Below are 20705 nucleotides of genomic sequence, written 5' to 3' on the forward strand. Positions count from 1 at the left end.
TGTTGCGCCTAGAGCCTGCTTGACAAAAACCTTGACTCGACCATTAGCGGTTTACAGCTTTGCTTTGGACAACAGGATGTGCTCAAGCATTCGACCTCAAATCACTCTGTGTCAAAATCAGAAGCTCTGTCTCCCGCCAGAACCCTCCCTCCGCCACCTCCTCCTTCTCCTCCTCCGCCGCGATGGGCAGGCTGTGTGACGACTCTCTGAGAGGACAGATGGACGGTTGAGGGGAGGATGTGTTTAGGGAGAGAGAGGGGAAAGAAATCAGGTTATAGACGGAGACGGAGGCACTGAAACGTGGATTTCCTGTTTTAGATCCTAACTAATGTAAAGCTATTTTTATTCTTCTCTGAAAACTTGTTTTTGAGAAGCAGATGTGTCATTTAAAGAGTAAATAATGTCTAATTTGGTCTCATGTGTTGCATTTATTTTAATGCATTGCACCAGTGCAAAGAAATAAGATTAAAACAGGACAAATAAAGAGAAGGCGCCATTTAGAAGGTCCAGCCAGAGGAGGTCACTGTCCCACACTCATGATGAACACATATAGATACTAATAATGATCACTTACTACCTTTATTGTGATGTAGATCTGTAAAGCTTATAATTAACAAAGCTCTCTTTCTCATGTATATATGAATAGAAACAGGAAGAGCCGCCCTTCAAACATCCTCTGCAGTGCCACCAGTCAGCTGGAGCCTGTTTTCTTTAAGCTGCAGTTCCCGCTCGGCGCCAGCAGAGGGCACTCACACGTTAGAGAGCGCCCACTCATGCTGCCCCCACTGAGGGCTACACCCTGCCACCATTCAGGCCCGTTAGAGTACATCTAAACGGAGCCAAAACAATGGTTTTTTGCAAGGTCACAGCTGGAATGGGAGTAGGAGTTGATGGGAATGTTGAGGTGACGGGTCTCCCTTTACCTTTAGACAAGCACAGCCGAGCAAAAAGTGCTATTAGCATTTGTGCGTAGGTGGCAGGAGCTTAAAAAAATCTAGGGTAAATAAAAGCAGCCTCCAGCAAATGCTTGATAAGCATTATTTTCTCTGACAGTATTTATTTTCTGAAGTGACGCTATAGAATAAAACATGAAATGCGTATTCTGTGACTTAGAGCTGCTTGGTCAAGACTTACGTCCCACTTATCTTAAGTTACATGTTTTATTTAAAGATTGTTTTGTCTTTAAGCTTACACCTGAGCACTGATGCGAGTGAAATCAGCTGGCAGGCCTTAATCCAGTCAGATGTAAGTAAATAAAGGAGACGGGCTCTGTTGGGTCTGACGTGGGGACAGTTTTAAAGGTCTTCCTGCACACCGATAGAAAAACTGTTAAAACGAGAGATAAACAATAATGTGGAGCAATTTCAGAATCCAGACAAAGCACATAAACGCAGCTCAGATAAAGAAAGACCATTACAGTAACTGTAATTTGCATAATTTTACACATAATATCCAGCGCCTGCCTGTCAGAGCTTTCAAACACACACGCGCGCGCAGGCCAGTTCTTACGTTTTCAGATCGTTGCCTCAATTAAGGGAAACTCCGCAGAAGATGAACCGGCATAAATGTTTATGGAAACGGAATATTCGATCAGCGAGGTCAGCTCCAGGCTGGGCTCTTTGTGGTAATAGCTCTGTCTTGAAATCAGTCCCGTCCCTGGCTGAAGTGGAACAGCTGATAGGCCGCTCCCGTCCTGTGGGGGAAGTTCGAGCAAAGAAAAAGCTCAATTTACTCTCCAAAACAGCTATTATTGTGGCAGAGGAGAGGAAGTAATTGCGTGGATTATTGCTGTATTTTTCGGGATTCGCCGTCCAGCAGCTGGAAATGGCTGCATTAACTGTGTTGTTTTGTTAAGCTTTATTGTTTGTACTTTCCTCTTGTTCAGTGTGGAAAGTTGGACGTACAGGAGGCGGAGTTTCTCTGTTTGAAATGTGGAAATCACGTCCATTGTTGCATTCGTCCAAAAGTTTCTGCACAAGGACTCCTTTGCTTTTTAGATTGAATGTTTTTGTTTTTTCTACCAAGAAAAACTTGTTCGCCCACTGAAAACATAACGAGACACCAGTTTGCAGACATGGCTTTAACTTGCATTTAAAACAAGCCTCTCTTTGAAATTCTGTCGCTTTCACTTTTATTTGGACACTGTTAAGAGTTTTATTCAAATGATCTTCTTATTTATTTTTTCTCGCTTGCCTTGCATGTTTCTGTCACGATTGGGGGAAGGTACCTAACCCAGGACATGCAGAACACAACATGTGGTGGGTGTATGTGTTGGCAGGAGGAGGGAGAGGTAGAGAGCCGGGGAAGCGCAGGAGAGGGAGCAGAGGTGGAGAGAAGCGGGGCGTCCTGGTGGATGGGGCACTGGGTGAGATGAGAGGTGGGTTATGGCGGTGGTGATATGGTCCGTGTGCTGAAGATCCAAAATCCTGGTAGAGGTCAGAATCCAAGGAGGTCGACAGGAATCCTGAGGAAGGGTAAATCCAATATAAGCGCAAACACTACGAATAACATTTATCCTAAAAACACTAGAGATCACACGAGTGGCTGGTTACTACCAAAACTGAGGCAATCTTCTGGCGTCGAAGTGTGTCCACCATCCACCTTAAATAGGAAGGCTCCCCGCTGATTGCTGATCAGGAACAGCTGGGCCACTCCCTCTCCTGGCAAGAGACTCACAGATGGTTATGAGAACAGGAGTACTCACCCCGGCTCATAACAGTTTTATATGATTATATTTTAGCATTGTTTTCATTATTTAATATTATTATTTTACTGTATATATGATTTTATTTATTACTTATTTTCTAACTTTTGTCCCTTATATTAGCTCTTTTATTATGTTTTTACTCATTTTAATCCAGTGTTTCCTCTGTAGGGGCCCTCTGCCCCGGGAGCGGTGGTCGACTGTAGCTTCCTGGGCGCTCTATAGGCGGGGGTCTATGCTCCCCCTCCACTGAGCGCCCTGACTTAGTGTGGAAGACCTGATGCTGCCGGGGCAGACGGCTCCTCTGATGGCGTTTCCTTGCCTTACCTTACTTGGCTCATCTGGACTCAGCCAAATATAGTTGTGTGTGTGTGTGTGTGTGTGTGTGTGTGTTAATGTTTTTAACCTGTTATGGGAATTTGGGGTCATTTTGTAAAGCACTTTGTTTGAAAAGTGCTTTATAAATAAATCTGATTGATTATTTCGCATTTTTGAAAATTTCAATGGTTTCAACGGTTTCGTGTGAGCAAACCCGTCATGTAGGAAGTCCCATCAGCACGTGTTATGTTCTCACGATTGTTTTGGGCTCTGCTGTGTGTTGTTCGCCACACAAAGCAATCTGCTCCCAGTTAGGAAAGGGAGGTGCATCTTTTTCCCTCATTCTGTCTCGAGTGGCGATACGGAGTCGACGGCAGCAACGGGAACGGAGCCAAAGTAATTTGGTCCTCACACTCGACGTACAGTCACATGTGCCAAGACTTAGCTGAGGGAGCGATGAGGAGATGAGGGTGATTGAGAGGGTGACAATCAAAGAGGTCACGGATTGGTACTGATGCAGACGGGGGGACGTGCCGCGCGGCTACGATTCGCTCGAGCTCATCAGTGGAAAAGTTGACGCCGTTTCGTGCGTTTCTCGGTGTCGACGCGGGTCCGAAGCAGATGACAGATGAGCCGTGTGGTTGCTAACCTGGGAGATGGTGAGGATATATTGTGGGGATTTGAATGGGCTCTGTGATGATGTAAATTAAAGAGGACGCCTTTAAAAGTAGGGGGGGGGGGGGGCTTATTGCATATGCATTGAGGGAGATCAAAGCCTTTTCTGAGGTCACACATTTACATAGTGATATCAGCAGAGCTATGGGAACCTGGCAACCCTCTCTCTAGACTATTTCAGAATATAAAAGGCCTTGTGGAAGTCTTTTGGCTCAATTATAAAAAAGGAAGTTCCCTTTGCCCAACTGTCTGAGTGCAGCCAGTAAATCTAACCATCTGAAATGAAACAAGTAGCATCAAGTCATTACATTTTTTATTTTTCTTGTGGAATTTTATCTTTTTTGTGCAGTACATTGATTTATTCACACACATTCTCAGTAGGATTCCATTATGGGTGTGTTGACTGGTAGCAAAGAGATTTATTTCATTTGAAGGATTTATTTTGTGTGATATAATAAATGACTGAAAGAGTGCCTCTAACTTTCTGTGTTTCCAGGAAGGAAAACTCACAGGTTTTTTCTGCTGTGCCATCAAAAGGTGAGGGTGTCAGAAATATGTTGATTATCTAAACGGATCAGCATAAAGAGGTCTACTTGTTGAAGCGAATGCAAGCGGTTACCTGATGAAATGTTTCTGTGATTGCTTCTGGACCTTTTGAGGAAAAAAGGACCTTGTAGCCAAGTTCGGGATCCTGAAAGTGTCTTTTGAAACCACCAAAAAGCATTCATCACGATCGAAAATGTAATGTTTGGGTTTTTTTTAGACGTGTTTCCATTATAGGAGTTCTCAGAAATTTCTGAGAGAGGGGAAGGTGAACGAAAAAATACTCTCAGCTGTTGTGTCTTTAATCAAAATAGACCCTTTCAGGACTTCATGAAAATGTCGCCATCTGTTTGGGCAGTGAGTGATGTCACCGATCAGCGCCAAAAGGCGTCCACGGACAGACGTAGCATTAAAAGTTTTATTCCGTCGACGTACGCGTAACTAAATCCATTTGAGAACCGGGAGAGCGATGTTTTATACGGCGCTCTGTCGGAGACCATGAAACAACGTTGAGGGATTTCGGAGTTTAGAAACAGCAAATTTAATTCCATTCCACTTCAACACCAATTTTACAAATGTCAGCTGTTTGGTGACATCTGCTGATGTCATTTCCTGCTGAGTTACAACCAGCCAGCAAGAGTTAACCACAAGTCCCGCCTAGCGACTTTACCAGAGCTTTAGTACACATGTCCCCCGACCTTTTCCAAAGTCAAGCTTTGACCCCTGCCCAAAACAAAATTATGTAATATTAAATAGATGCTGGTTTGTGTTGAAGCCTGTTTCGCATTAGAACATACTGTAAAGACCCCCCCACCCCCACACACACCCCACCCCCACACACACTTTTAAAGCCAAAACTACGTCCGTGCGAGTACATGCCCCATTTCAGGGACGCCATTGGTTGTATTTAACTCATTCACTGCCAGCGTTTCTCACCGTTTTTACTGTCTTTTTTAAGTCACAGAACGTTGCGCGCTAGCATGATGTCGACGCCAAAGCAACCAAAACAAAGCGGAGACTCACCTCTTACATCAGGAAGAATCCGTGTGTTTCGAGCGTTATCCGTTCTTTCATAATCCGTTGTTGAATTGTGATCGGCAGACACTTTTCTGGTTCGCGCCTCACTTTTTTTTTACAGGAACGGCCCAAAACGATCTCCTAATACATGGATGGTCTGCTTCCTGATCATGTGACGTGTGACGTATGTGGATGAAGATCGGCTTCAGGGCTGAGATGTTTGTTCTCTCAGCGCGGGGGCTCGTTCTGATGCCCAAACAGTAAAAAAATGCAAATGACGACTTTAGTCGTCAATGGCAGTGAATGAGTTAATGTAGCGCCTTCTAGGGTTCTGCAACCCCCCAAGGTGCTTTACAACACAACAGACACACACATTTCCACGTGGAAGGCAGGCTAATGCTGTGAAGGTCCAGAAGAATGACCTGGAAGTTCCGATAGTAGAAACGGTTCTGTTGACGTCTCTTAACTTGTTTAGGGAACAGGTGGATAAAAATGGCGTTTGTGACTATTTTAACGACTGCGTTCACGTCTCCGGAGAGGGTTTTCAGCAGTATGGCTGACTCAAACTGCGGTGATCTCTGTTGAAAAGTTAATGAAACCCCTTTTTCTGCACTAAACTAAGTTAGTTGTACTTTAAAATCCAAATCAAACATTTAGTTCACCTTCGTTTCCTTTTCTTTTGTATTTTTCAAGGTTTTTTTCCGGATTCAGATGACAGCAACTCGGAGATTGAAGCAGCCTTACGCCCTCCAACGTTCAACAACGACAGCTTCTATGATTGATGTTTTTCACAAGCTTGTTTGCAGATGTTCTGTATGAGATCGCTGTAGACGTTAAAGCCAGGCAGCTCTTGGTTACTTCGCCCCTGACCACAGTTTTAGTGGTCTGCATTGTAAATCGTATTCACGCTATATTGTAAAAACAAATAATAAAGTTGACAGCTCTCACGCCAGATAAAGTACGTGAAGAGTTGCCCAACGCACCGATGTTAACCCTGCTTCAGTCTCTTTATCTGAACAACTCTCCCAGCTCATAATAACAGCTCGAAATAGATTAAACTGATCTTTTAAAGCGATTTGTTTGCACTGTGCTGAAAATCATGCATTTTGAACGCTGCAAGCATCTCCGAGTGCTCTACTTGCGGCACGCTTGAGTGTAGTGATGTGAGTCACCTGTGAAACGACAAAGCACAGTGGCCACTCTGCTCGCTTTGGCGTGACCCCTGACCCCGCTGAAGAGGCCCATCTCCCAGGGCACAAAGTGTTGTAGCGCTAACAAACTCAGAATATTTAGAGCCCCCAACAAATGCTCTGAACACATCCTCACAGCAGCTGGTTTAGTATCTTCGAGAACGACGGTGTGTTTCTACGTCTGTGTTATCAAGTGCTGATGTTGCAAAACAGCATTCTGCATTTCTGGATTTGAACATCCGGTGTCTATTATTAACCGTGTGGGAGGGTGCATTCCAAGGTTTACATTTATAGTTCGTTATTTCCACGGTGTAAATTTCCAAAACCGCCGCTCCAGGGTGCAGTAAAAGCCGCCGGCGTACAGTGTCAGCAGGATTCCATTAGTCAGCTTTAGGTGACTTTACATGCCTGAACCTTTCAAAGTAGGACTCCACATTCATTACCAATAATGGCTTCAGACAGCCCTGACCCAGCACAGAAAAGAGACCGTGGCGGAGTAATTTAGAGTTTGCTAAAAGGTTCCCAAACATAATATCCAGTTAAGGAGCGTGTCAACAGATACTTGTGTGCGACTGATGGCTCACAGTGAAAGTGGAGTTATATTCTACTAATGTGTACCAACGGGAACAGTTTTTTGCTCTTTTTGTAAAGAACTTATGAGTCTGTGTCACAGAGATGATTGGAATGATATTCAGTTCATTCTTTTCACACTTTTAAAGGAGGAAATGGGAGGTTTTGAAGAGATGCTGTTCACAGGTCCTTTCATCAAACTTATCCATGTTTAGATCCTGAAGCCTAAAGAGTGTTGAAACTTTGTAACGACATGTAAACAGATGTATATCTTTTGTGTGCGTGTTTATGTTTGATAATAAATGAGTGATTATTTTTAAAGTGGTCTTTGATCAACATTTTCTTCATGCTTAATGCTGATTCTGCTTTTTTTGTGACTGTCTTTCCAGTTCTTGCGCAACACAATTTAAACCAACGAATCATTTAAAAATTCATCTAACTCAAGGGATGAACTGGCCTTTCAAAATAAGGGTGCTGCATTTATCTTGAATTTAGGCAGCTTGGGGTGTCACATGTACCAATCAAAAAGCCAGTGCTGTCTCCACCTGCTTTCCCGCGCTAATTAGTCATTTGTAATGGCCGTGGATCCTTGTTTTGAGAACAGCCAGACTAACTTGTCATCAGTACCAGGGGTAGGCAACCCTGGACCTAGAGAGCCACAGTCCTACATGTTTTCCAGCCATGCATGAACTTGCTGCTTCTAGCGACCCGATCCTTCCCATTCCATGCCAGTTTGGTCAGTGAGAAAGGCCGATAACTGGCTGAACACACCTGATCCAGCTAACCAACAGCAGGAACAACAAAGATAGTTGGAAGACCTGCAGGACTGCAGCTCTCTAGGACCGGGGTGGCCTACCCATGCAGACACACTTGTATGGGAGCACACCTATAACATAACTTGGAATACGCCGGATAGATCCAGAGCATGCCTATTGAATTACACAGCAGTGGTAAATGACCTGCACTCTTGTAGTGCTTTTCTGAGTCATAGGACTTCAAAGCACTTTACACTACAGTCATTCATTCATCCATTCACACATGCATAAGTTAAACTGCAGCCACAGCTGCCCTGGGGCACGCTTACATAAGCAAGGCTGTCACACAATTGATGCCAGCCATTCTTCAGAATCACATTTATTGTCATCGCCCCGGCGTCATGAAGCATAGAAATGTGTGTCCGCGGTGCAGCCTGGCCAAGGTTAAACACACATACAGGCAGACCGCGAGAGCAGCCGTCAAGGTGCTCCCCCCACCACTAGGGGTAGTATCTTTGTAGGGATGTATATCGCCAATTATCATGGCTCCTGGACCATTTTGAGCCCCAACAAAGTTTCATTAGCTTTATAGAGGCTCAAAAAGCAGTTTCCGGTTTTAAAAACCAGCTAAACAACCCTTTTGATCTTTGTATGTTTTTGTTGCTTGCAGCGAGCTCCAAACCAGAAACGTTTTCTCGTTGATTTCCTGATCATGTTTGTTGAAGTCTTGAGTTTTTAAAATAAAATTCTTGACAAATCAATAGATTTAACATTTATTTAGCCTCTGTAGTGATTTCCCCTCCCTTTTCATGATGTCTGATTGATGTAAGATTTATCCTGATCCTCTGAACTTTTCTTCAGTCATTTTATGACATTTTGAATGTTTTGCTGTTTTAGACACTGAATCTATGTTGCTGAGTCGTTGAACTTTTGCAGTCCTTCACTGCGTCGTGAACTCCTCATCCACGTCACTGACCTACCAGCTGGTCTGTTGTCTGTGCAGGTGTCTTTTATAGCTATAGATCCACTCCGGCAGCTTTTCCTCTGTACATCAACTTTTATAAGTAGCTCTTGATTTGCACTGACACGAATCATACAACGAAAAATTATACACATTTTTATTTTCAGATGTAGAATATTTATAACATTTATCATCTGGCCATAATGGGTTTCCTCACATTTCAGCTTGTTTTATTTATTTATTTATTTATTATTTTTTAATCCGAGCTACTCTTTTCAAATCAGCATGACGTTTTTAGTTAAAAAAAAAAACTTCTGTTTTTTTAAATACATTTGCAGTGGTCTTTAGTATAAATGAATACCTTGTGAGTTGATCTTTGTGGAGGGGAAAAGCTCCGGTGTCGGTGCAGGATCTGCTCGGGGTCCTTCGACTGCCGATGACGTCAAAGTAGTTGATTGGCTGACGGAAGTGACGTTATCCCGTTATGATTTTGATTGGTCAGAACAACTTTGCGGTCATAGTCCTGTAGTCCAAAAATCAACACTTTGAGAAAATATGTTTGAATTTCTAAAGGAAATGTAAAATATAAGCAGATGATAAACGGTGACCCTCAAAAGCTCTTGATGTTGATGAAATGGGGCAAAATAAAATTTAAACTCTTTATTGAAAGACACCAAACAATATTTTGAGTCAACGAATGTATTTAGATAACAACTAAGGAAATATACAGACGAACTCCACATTAATACAAACAGATGTGGCTTCACATATAAGAACTGTTCTATTTCTTGTCAGTCCGATGTTGGTTTTATGCAGTTTCACATTCTTTACAAAACAAAGATAATATGGTGTTTTATTAACAAATTACAATTATAAAGAAAACATTTAGGTGTTAACAAACAAAAATTTATTAACAAAACTGCTGATGTCTTTCCAAAATGTATGTGTGAAAGCCGAGTAGATTTGCAGTCATGTGACGTCATCGGCAGTCGAAGGACCCCGAGCCGATCCAGTACCCGAGCAGATCCTGTACCGACACCGGCGCTCCTGTTTCGGGAAGTAGAAGTTATCCAGAGGAGTAGGGAGCAGAAGGTGGCTAAGTTTGAGTCTTATTTCCTGATGTTGGACATCTCCTCTCTAATTGGTTACCAGCAATGTGACTACCAGTGACTCTGTTTGCTTTGCAACGTTGATGTTTTATCTCCACAAATAACACGAGCCTGAAGGAGTTCTGCTGTGCGGTGGAGTTGCTAATGCTAATGGTTAGCTTTTGCTAGCTGAAGCGTTCTCTGCTCCCTCCTAAACCAACAACAGCCTTCCCCGTCGCGAGCCAAGATGGGTGAGTCCATGAATGCTAATTTTAAGTGTGACGTAGAGCTGACAGGATTTCCTGATCTGAGCGTTTCCCCGTCTATTTCCCATCCGCAGCTAATGCGGGAAATGGGGGTAGAAGACTAATTTAATGTTCAGCCTGCGTGTGAAACTCAGAGTGACCGATACTATTTTAAAGATAAGTAAAACAGAGTTTCTCGACTAACTCGCTCTTTAAATAATCTCTTCACTTGTATTTATATCACTGTGTATAAATTAATGTGCTTTTTTGCTCAAGGTCAGTCACATGAAGTTGATTCATGCCGGCTCACTGTATCACAACTTTTTACTCTTAAGATGTTGGCGTCTCTTTTCGCCCGTGTTTAATATCTGCAATGCAAGATTACTTCCACTCTGGAGGTCATAAGAGCCGAATCTAAAGACTTTTTTCTTGGAAACGCCAAACTTATGTAACAGCCTACATTTAGATGTAAACACATTTCAGATTACTGACTTTCAGCCAGCTAAAGCCTAAATGCGAAATGACAACATGAATTTTGAAGCTCCTCTGAACTACTTATATCTCAGTTGAGTCACGGGAGCTGCTTACCGGGCGAGCAGCGGGGGACACCCTGGGCAGGTCACCAGTCCATCAGGGTTGTATTAAGACAATCAAAATATAATTATTAACAACAAAAGGCAATCTAGAATCAACAATTATTCTAAACAGATGTGTTTTTGGCCTGTGAGAGCAAACCAGAGTACCCGGAGGAGACCCGTGCACGAGGAGAACATGCTAACTCTGCTCAGAAAGACCGCTGCCACGATTTGAACCTGCTTGCTGTACTTTTAGGATTGATTAAATCATGGGTAGGCCACCCCGGTCCTAGAGAGCCGCAGTACTGCAGGTCTTCCAACTATCTTTGTTGTTCCTGCTGTTGGTTAGCTGGATCAGGTGTGTTCAGCCAATTATCTGCCTTTTTCACTGACCAAACTGGCATGGAATGGGAAGGATCGGGTCGCTAGAAGCAGCAAGTTCATGCATGGCTGGAAAACATGTAGGACTGTGGCTCTCTAGGTCCAGGGTTGCCTACCCCTGGATTAAATGGTTTGTTATGCTGTAGCTGCCAGGGGAAGGACTTAGGGGAAATATAAATTACAAAAGATAACCTATTTTATATCGTAGAACGGGTTGCATAGTCAAATTTAAGAATATTAAACCACATGCCCTAAGAGGATAGGACCCTCGCCACAGCAGCAGCATTTCCCTCCCGATGTTATCCTTTAAAGTAAGTTTGCACGATTGTATCATCAGCAACCAAAACATCCTTCCTGCTGAGGCGGTCGATGTCAGACACGATGGAGTCATGTCAGACGTACTCATTCAGACATCTACAAAAGGAGGATGCTGCCTGTGGAGGGACATTTCAGAACTGATTTGAAAAGAAGAACCAAACATTTCAGACCGGCTATAAGACAGATTATAGAAAAATAGGGAAGAATAGCATTCAGCTTCCAGTTTATTAAGCTTTATTTTACCAACAAGTGTACTGTACAAAAAGAAAATAATACTGAGATATGTAGTGATGCTCAGTCTTGTGAACACACTTGAGTCTGTTATTGAAAATACAACATATCTTGTGGCTGCATTATGGTCCACCACTGTCAGAGAAACAGTCTGTTCTACTCCAGATCTCCATGTTTGATTGTTGAACAGCGTTGCAAAATGGCTCTTCAGCGCACGGCTTCTATTCTCCACTACCCTACTCTTATTTGGCACTGAATAATCATTTAAAGCAAGGTCATTTTGATCTTCTGCCTCAATAGGCCTCAATTAAATATTCATTCATTCTGATGTGGCCTCTTCGGCAGCTTCTTTGGTATGTGTGTTAAAAAAAACAAAAGAGCTTCGCTTTTGATTATACAAGCCCGGGATTTTTCAAAGAGATCAGACACCATTAAAAAAAGTTAAACACTCCTTCCCACTGATCAACCGTGTTTTTCTAAAATGTTTGCTTTAGCGAACACTTTGTCCTTGAATGTTAGAACAAAAACAGTTTTTTTTTTCTTTTTGGCAACGCAATGTCTGCATCTTTTGTTTAATGGTTTCTGCACTTGCTCCTACATCAGTCCGTTTGCTTGTTACGTGTTTATTGTCCGTCAGTTATTATCAAACTATAAAACAGCTAGAAGGAATAAATGTGAAATCATTGCCCATTTCTGTGACTTTTACCAATTTTATGGCTTTTTTTCATCAAAATTTCTAAGTAATAAAATCTTATTTGGTGCAGAGCAGCAGAAAAAAGAAAAAAGGAAACAATCTTGAATAAAATGTTAAAACACTTGAGTAATTTTTGGTATACTTCCGTCTGCAGATTATTTATTTTATAACAAATTGCTAAAATTGTTGACATTAAAATATAGCAATTAAGTGTCTGATTAATGGAGGAGTTACTCACTTGTTCACCCTGTCCTGTGGAAAAGTTATTTACACAGAACTGGGATGTTGGGCAAAAAAAGACTGGGAGACACATTTGTAACAATCTATTCTGACATATATATGTATATATATATATATATATATATATATATATATATATATATATATATATATATATGCAATGGTGTGAAAAACTATTTGCCCCTTCCTGATTTCTTATTCTTTTGCATGTTTGTCACACAAAATGTTTCTGATCATCAAACATTTTTAACCGTTAGTCAAAGATAACACAAGTAAACACAAAATGCAGTTTTGAAATTATGGTTTTTATTATTTAGGGAGAGAACAAAATCCAAACCTACATGGCCCTGCGTGAAAAAGTAATTGCCCCCTGAACCTAATAACTGGTTGGGCATCCCTTAGCAGCAATAACTGCAATCAAGCGTTTGCGATAACTTGCTACGAGTCTTTTACAGCGCTCTGGAGGAATTTTGTTCCACTCATCTTTGCAGAATTGTTGTAATTCAGCTTTATTTGAGGGTTTTCTAGCATGAACCGCCTTTTTAAGGTCATGCCATGGCATCTCAGTAGGATTCAGGTCAGGACTTTGACTAGGCCACTCCAAAGTCTTCATTTTGTTGTTCTTCAGCCATCCAAAAGTGGATTTGCTGGTGTGTTTTGGGTCATTGTCCTGCTGCAGCACCCAAGATGGCTTCAGCTTTAGTTGACGAACAGATGGCCGGACATTCTCCTTCAGGATGTTTTGGTAGACAGTAGAATTCATGGTTCCATTTATCACAGCAAGCCTTCCAGTTCCTGAAGCAGCAACACAACCCCAGACCATCACACTACCACCACCACATTTTACTGTTGGTATGATGTTCTTTGTCTGAAATGCTGTGTTACTTCTATGCCAGATGGAACGGGACATTTGCCTTCCAAAAAGTTCTACTTTTGTCTCATCAGTCCACGAGGTATTTTCCCAAAAGTCTTGGCAATCATTGAGATGTTTCTTAGCAAAACTGAGACGAGCCCTAATGTTCTTTTTGCTCAACAGTGGTTTAGTCTTGGAAATCTGCCATGCAGGCCATTTTTGCCCAGTCTCTTTCTTATGGTGGAGTCGTGAACACCGACCTTAATTGAGTCAAGTGCGGCCTGCAGTTCTTTAGAAGTTGTCCTGGGGTTTTTTGTGACCTCTCGGATGAGTTGTCTCTGCGCTCTTGGGGTAATTTTGGTCGGCCGCCCACTCCTGGGAAGGATCCCCACTGTTCCATGTTGTTGCCATTTTTGGATAATGGCTCTCACTGCGGTTCGCTGGAGTCCCAAAGCTTTAGAAACGGCTTTATAACCTTTACCAGACTGATAGATCTCAATTACATTTGTTCTCATTTGTTCTTGAATTTCTTTGGATCTTGGCATGATGTCTAACTTTTGAAGTGCTTTTGGTCTACTTCTCTGTGTCAGGCAGTTCATATTTAAGTGATTTCTTGATTAAAACAGGTGTGGCAGTAATCAGGCTTGGGGGTGGCTACAGAAATTGACCTCAGGTGTGAAACACCACAGTTGGGTTATTTTTTAACAAGGGGGGCAATTACTTTTTCACAGGGTTTGGATTTTGTTCTCTCCCTAAATAATAAAAACCATCATTTCAATATATGGTTATCCATATATATATATATATATATATATATATATATATATATATATATATATATATATATATATATATATATATATGATAGGTAATTTTTCATTTATCCCATATTACCTTAAAGGACGACACAGAGAGAGAGTAGATTATTCGTAATGTCCATGACTCGTCATGCGAGAGCTGGGTGCAGAAACCCCTCCATGGAGCTAACCAGGCCCCCTCTGTTCCTGGGGAAAGCCTTCAGCTCACCAGCTCTGCATGCCCGCATTCTCCACCAAAATGTTAGGTAATTAAATGTGGGAAATATTTAATCTCCATAACCCTGGAACCTGAAATTAACACACATGACAAAAGGAAGACATTTTACCCTGAGTCACCAAAATAATGGAGAGTTAACGCAGGGGAAAACCTCCTCCGAGGCTTTTCCCATGTCACTCCCATGTGTTCTCAGTTCGTCAGGGGCTTTATTCAGCAAAGGATGGAGAAGGCGGGGCCTTCTCAGGTGACAGAGGTACAGAAGTTTCTTTGGAAATCCACAATCAACATCCTTGACTGCAAACCAGCTTCTCTGCTCAACCTTTCATGAACAGCCACAGTTGGCAAACACAGAGATTCATGAAGTGTTAATAACACAAATTGGGCATCTTTTAGGCCTCAAAAAGGTACAATTATAAAAATACCCAACAATATATATATATATATATATATATATATATATATATATATATATATATATATATATATATATATATATATATATATATATATATTATATATATATATATATATATATATATATATATATATATAAACACAATTTATCTATTAGCCTCAACACTATTCAACTGTGTATTCTTTGCCAGGTCCTTCAAAATGTGTTAAATACATAATTTGTAAGGAAACTGAAAAATAAATATTAAGGGCAAAAATGTACAGTTAAATGTATTTTTGCATGAGCCAAAAGCATATCATATTTAAAGGAAATATTCAAACAAATAATATACAGGGAGACTACTTTTGTTGCACAAGGCTGGTCAGAAGGACATAAGGAGGGGAAAAAAGCTTTCAGTTGAATATAAACGTTTCAGGACCGAGGACAGCTCTCTGCTTCTGTTGACTACTAGTTCAGCACTGCTGCACATAAACAGCTGTTCCTTCTCTTTTTTACAGTTTTTATTACAGGCAAAGCAGGGTGATCTAAAACAGCAGACCAGGAAATACATAAATATGTAAATAAATAACTAAAGACAGTGGTGCAGTGAGAAAGGACTGTCAGGTTAACTGGTCTGTATAAATTGTCCTTAGGGGTGTGTGTGTGTGTGTGTGTGTGTGTGTGTGTGTGTGTGTGTGTGTGTGTGTGTGTGTGTGTGTGTGTGTGTGTGTGTGTGAGTGTGTGTGTATGTCCTGTGTGTTGCCCTGTGATGGACAGGCATTCTGTTCAGGGTCTACCCTGCCTGTTTGCCCGGAGACCGCTGGAGATAGGCACCAGCCAACCACAACCACCACCCCTTTCCTCTCCGTGGAAAGTAAAGTAAATGGATGGATAAATAATTTTTAACCCTCCCACAGTCCTAATGGGTGTGACCCCTCGAGAAAAGTTGACCATTGAGCAGGGTTGATGGTTTACTCCTTGGGTCCACGTGGCAGGGGTGAGGAGTAGCACTACCTCACCCCTGCCACGTGGACCTCAAGGGATAAACCATCAACCCTGCTCAATGGTCAACTTTCCTCGCGGGGTCACTCATAAAGACAGTGGGAGGGTTAAATAGCGCCTCTCAAGACAGAATTAACAAGGAAACTTTTAGATTACAAAATTGGAAGGAAGATAAAAAAATGAATAAAAAGGGAAATCCCTAGAAAGATAGAATTGATGGAAACAGCATCACGAAGAGACGCTAGTGATGAATAATCAACAAGAGGTCCCACAAATCCAGCTTGAACAGGTGAGTTTTCAGCTGCTTTTTGAAGGAGACCACTGATCTCAGGCTCAGGGGAAGAGAGCTCCAGAGTCTGGGGCCCACAGCAGCAAATGATCTGCAGACGGTTCAGGGAGGTTCTGCTCAGACACGTGAAAAGAAAGTTGTAGTTGTCGAAGCGTGAGGAGATGAAGGTGTGGATAACTGTCTCAAGTTCAGAGCGGGACAGAATGGGACTCAGCAATGTTCCTGAGATGGAAGAAGGAAGAGCGAACAAGAGAACTGGCATGAGAATCCAGGGTGAGAGCTGGGTCAAAGGTCACGCCAAGATTCCTGACGGAGGGTTTGGTGTGAGAAGCAAGCTGACCAAGAGAGTCTCTGACTTTGGGAACCAGCTTGTCTGGGGCACAGATGAGGATCTCAGTCTTATCTTCATTCAGCTGAAGAAAGTTCTAAGCAGATGTGCAACACCTGCAGCTCAGACATCTCACGGGGCTTCAAGGAGACATTCAGTTGGATGTCACAAAGCACATCTGCAGAACAACAAAGTGACTTACCGGTAATTACAGCGTGGTCAACACACCGTCCCTAGAGTAATTGCACACATTCTGCTCTGGTGTTTACTTTTGCCATTAGAAGATTTTTAGTCATTTATTTTTCATTATTTGATTCTTTTGTTTGTTTTTTGACCGATATTCTGAGAGTATTGATCCTACAGTAAAGAGTCAGTTTCATTCCCTGATTTATATATTTTTAAATTAATAAAGCCAGCTTTTGTGCACGATTCTTTCAAACCTACATAAATGGACAAACAGATTATTACAGATGTAAAAGAGTTCACTGTACATACAACACACTGTATTATGGCGACGTAGAGCGATATCGCCCTTGAACAATATATTATCACATTCCAACATGCATATGTACCATGTTTCACGTTCAGAACACCAAAGTTATCACGTTATGAGGCGGTATCGCTCTAATTTCATTTAATTTATGTTTCCATAATAAATGTAGGAGTACTGAGGCAAATAAAACCAAATAAGAATGGTTAATTAGACTCTTAAGTTGGCGATTGTTCTCCCAAGCTCCATAAAGTTTGTTTTGACCCTTCGAACAAACGTGTTGATGAGTCTGAAACGTATCCGCAGCCCTGCCGTTAAACGTAGCTCTAGTTTAGCAGATATTGGAGCCCGCAGCAGGCGAACAATGGGTCCGGGGATGATTTGCACATGAATGATGTCTGTGAATAAGAGCATGTGTCACAGACGGAAGGCTGTCTCCATTGGCAGGGCAGCAAGGTTTGCTTCTTTCTGCCCCCCCCCCCCCCCCCCCCCCCCTGCAAGGACCAGGTGAGATTCACCGACACAAAGAGCCAAGTGAACATCTGCTTAGCTTGGACCGCTGAAACACTTGTTCTAAGTGTGGTTCTGCAGGATTTGGGTGGAAATCAAACCGAAACATTATTTAGTGTCCTTACAGAATAGTGTTCACTCCTTCGAAGGATAAAACAACATGTCATATTTTTAGTAAAGTGAAGAATTGTCTCTTGGATCTCTAAACCCAGATTACCCGACTCCTGACTGAGACGCTTCAGATCACGTTGCAATTAAGCACATGTAAGATGGAGATCAGAGAGTTCCCCGTTTATGCTATTCCCACCATTCTGTCTCCTTCCCTCCCTGACAAACACTCTTCTTCTGTCGCTCTCTTCCTTCATCCCCGTCTCTCGCCGTCCCAATTTTCTGTTGTGATAATTAATATGGAAAAATGGAAGACATCATATTCTGCAAATTCCTGTGAGATTGGCTCACAAAAGCTGTTAAAGCCAAGTAGGTAAATTAGTATTCATGCAGGTTTTCCAGTTGCAAGTCATTTTTTCCTGTGGGACCAAGTAGTAGATTGGGTTAGACAGACAGCAGCTCATCCCTTGATTATGTGAGCCGAATGCCGCCACCGAGCCAAAGCCCAGCAGGGAAAAAAAAAATTCCTTAGGCAGCAAATCAATTTCTGTGACCTGCTAAATGTAATTGACTACACTGTAATTCTTTAACCCTGCGTATGAGCGGGAAAACACATCCAGAGGTTGAATGATTACCAGCTATTATATAAATCCATGCTTTCTGTATTGGTTAATAACCATTTACAGCAAAATTATACATATGCCATGAATCAGAGGCAATAAACAATTGCTTTAATGCACTAGTTATGTCTTTGTTTAGTTCATCAACTGGATCTCAGAAAACCTATTATTCAAATGAGCTTGGTAAAGAGTTTGTCGCTTTTAGATACATAGAAATTTGTATGTAAATTGAGATGTTGGTGTTTTAGACAGGCTGAATGCTGGAAATGGTCTTTAATGTTATAGTTCATCCATCACAGTGACTGCTGGGAATATTTGTTTCGGTCGTGTCGCGTAGAAGTCTTTGCTGCTCGTGGATCCGTGCTATTTGTGAAAGTATTTATCAGGTAAACACATTCGTAAGAACACCACACAAAATATTTGTGTCTGAATATTTTTGAACTCTTATTTTGAAGTATGAGGTCCCCTGATCTCGGCTTGATCGGTTGCCAGCGGGCCCGGGATGTTGGCTCTGACTTTAGCCAGATTAATTAGCAGTCTGCTCTCTTCACTTGCTTCGTCCGTTCCTATTAGACCCAGCTCAGCAATCTGCTGGAAGGTAATTTTGTGCACGCACACAGGGCGCCGCGTTGACACCTTATGTTTCATGATTGAAGGCAATCTCCAGGGGACAGTGATAAATTTATTCATGGTGCGCTCTCCCGTAGCCACTAGAGATGCGTCTGTGCCTGCCCGCCTCACAGCCACAGATTTTCTGTTCTGCATCTTTCCCTGAATGCAAAAATAATGCTAAATGATCTCAGGGAGTTGTGTCTTATAGTCCTACGTTTTCCAGCGACCCGGTGATCTCTTGGTGAGTTTGTCGCCTCGGCTGCAAATGCATCTCTCTGAAAACGCTACTGGATGTTATTGCATTTGTGAAATCTACATTTCCACAACTGCAAACTGTCGGTTTCTCCACAGGGAATACACGTGTTTAAAATAAAATAAAAAAAACATACTGGCAAACACATGTTCTGCACAGTTGGGTCACGGGAAAGTGACATTTGTGTAATTCCTTCCTGATTACCAAAATCTGTTGATAATAGAGATGTTAGCAAAGGTGATCAAAGTAGATTAGCCCAGGACACAGCTGAGGGATTGGACGGGCTCCCCGTCATTAACGCAGGCTGTAATCTGGGAACCGGCATGCTCACCGGCCCTTGCCAGGGGAATACCAGGTCAACAATTACCACGAGAAAATGCTAATGCCCAACTTGAATCAACAGACCCCTGACTTGTCTGCAGCTGTTTATTTACTGCTGGGGTTTCAAAGGTGTTATGAGCCGGTGACACAAACAGGCGCTCGGCTCGGCTTCACCAACAGTCGCTCAAGAGGACATGAGGTCACTTGAGAAATTGCCTTGCTGTCATGAGGTCCACGCTCTAAGAAACGTGTTTACTTGTGGTGCACCTGGATGTTACACGTTTTAACCTACAGAAATGCTACTCTGCTGCTGTGACGTGAAGGTAAAGCGCGCTATTAGCTCCTAGTTGAATTGCTAAGAGCTTTAAAGGTGCCCCCAGCTCTCACCGTGATAAAAGGACGTGTGAACCTAAGAACACACGAATGAGAGCCGTCACCCCCGAGGCTGTAAACTTGTTTGGAGTTATTGTATCATCAGACCACAAGAGGCAAACAAGGGCCCTCAAGTCCTGCGGTGCTTGAGAGGGAAGAGGTATTTTGACAATTAGCCCCATGAATTTGGTTCCCTCTGCATCAACACACAAGTGCCATAAATATTTGATACACAGTACATTCAGATGCTCTCGAATAACTAGCTGATTTCCTCCAGTAAGTGAGAATATTTGAACTTTAGAGCAATATTTATAATATTTAGATATAAAATGAAAACACTGACTCGTCTACATTTGTTTCTGATTAATTATTAATTCCAAATTATCCTTCAATGTCACAGAGGAGCAACCTCTTTGGTGTGTTCTTGCTGTGTTTACTTTCAAATTCCATTTTTCAGTTCTTGTTAAAACACAGAAAAGGTTTATTTACCTGCAACGTTTCGTTTGAGGCTGCAAACATCATCAGGCTGACGCCGATGGTGGCGTCACTTCCTTCGTTTATCCGCGAGCAGCAGAGGACGTTGTCGCCCTCTGCTGCTCGCTCTCCCCTCTCCGATGATGCAGTCCCATGTGCAATCCAACGAGTAAACTCCATCGTCCCTGTTCATGGTCCCTCATCCACGTCTCCTTATCTCGATAGCTTCTTTTATCCATCTTTTGTATTTCTGTTGTTCGGTGTTTATGATCCTTGTGTTGTCCCAGTCCATTATACGGTTTTCTCTTGTGCAGTGATGTGTCACGGCTGACTTCTTTATTGTGCTTTCTGCTTCTTCTTTTGTGTTGGGTAACTACAGTATTAGATGCATGGAAAATGATTTTGTCTGGGTACCATCTGGTGTTTTAAAATTCTAACGAAGGTTCAGTCCTTGTTCTTATTTTGTTATTTTTCTTTGGCTCCGGCAGGGAAGTTCAACCTTGTAAGTCTGAAGTTCTGTTATGACAATAATCTCCCTA

The 20705-nt window shown here is 42.1% G+C and overlaps 1 protein-coding gene across 5 annotated transcripts in view; it reads left to right on the plus strand.

The window, feature by feature from the left end:
- The window catches only part of kiz (kizuna centrosomal protein), a 37292-nt gene extending 29954 nt beyond the window's left edge, over nucleotides 1–7338 (plus strand). For 4 of the 5 annotated variants that reach the window (XM_070546725.1, XM_070546720.1, XM_070546719.1 and 1 more), the window contains 2 exons: nucleotides 4194–4234; nucleotides 5951–7338. In XM_070546725.1, coding sequence (XP_070402826.1) covers nucleotides 4194–4234; nucleotides 5951–5972 — 63 coding nt within the window. In that variant the 3' untranslated portion in view covers nucleotides 5973–7338. The remainder of the gene's footprint in view (nucleotides 1–4193; nucleotides 4235–5950) is intronic. The other variant, XR_011517167.1, reaches the window with a different exon arrangement.
- The last annotated feature ends 13367 nt before the right edge of the window (nucleotides 7339–20705 follow it).

Source organism: Nothobranchius furzeri, chromosome 18, assembly GCF_043380555.1.
Source record: "Nothobranchius furzeri strain GRZ-AD chromosome 18, NfurGRZ-RIMD1, whole genome shotgun sequence".
Lineage (NCBI taxonomy): Eukaryota > Metazoa > Chordata > Actinopteri > Cyprinodontiformes > Nothobranchiidae > Nothobranchius > Nothobranchius furzeri.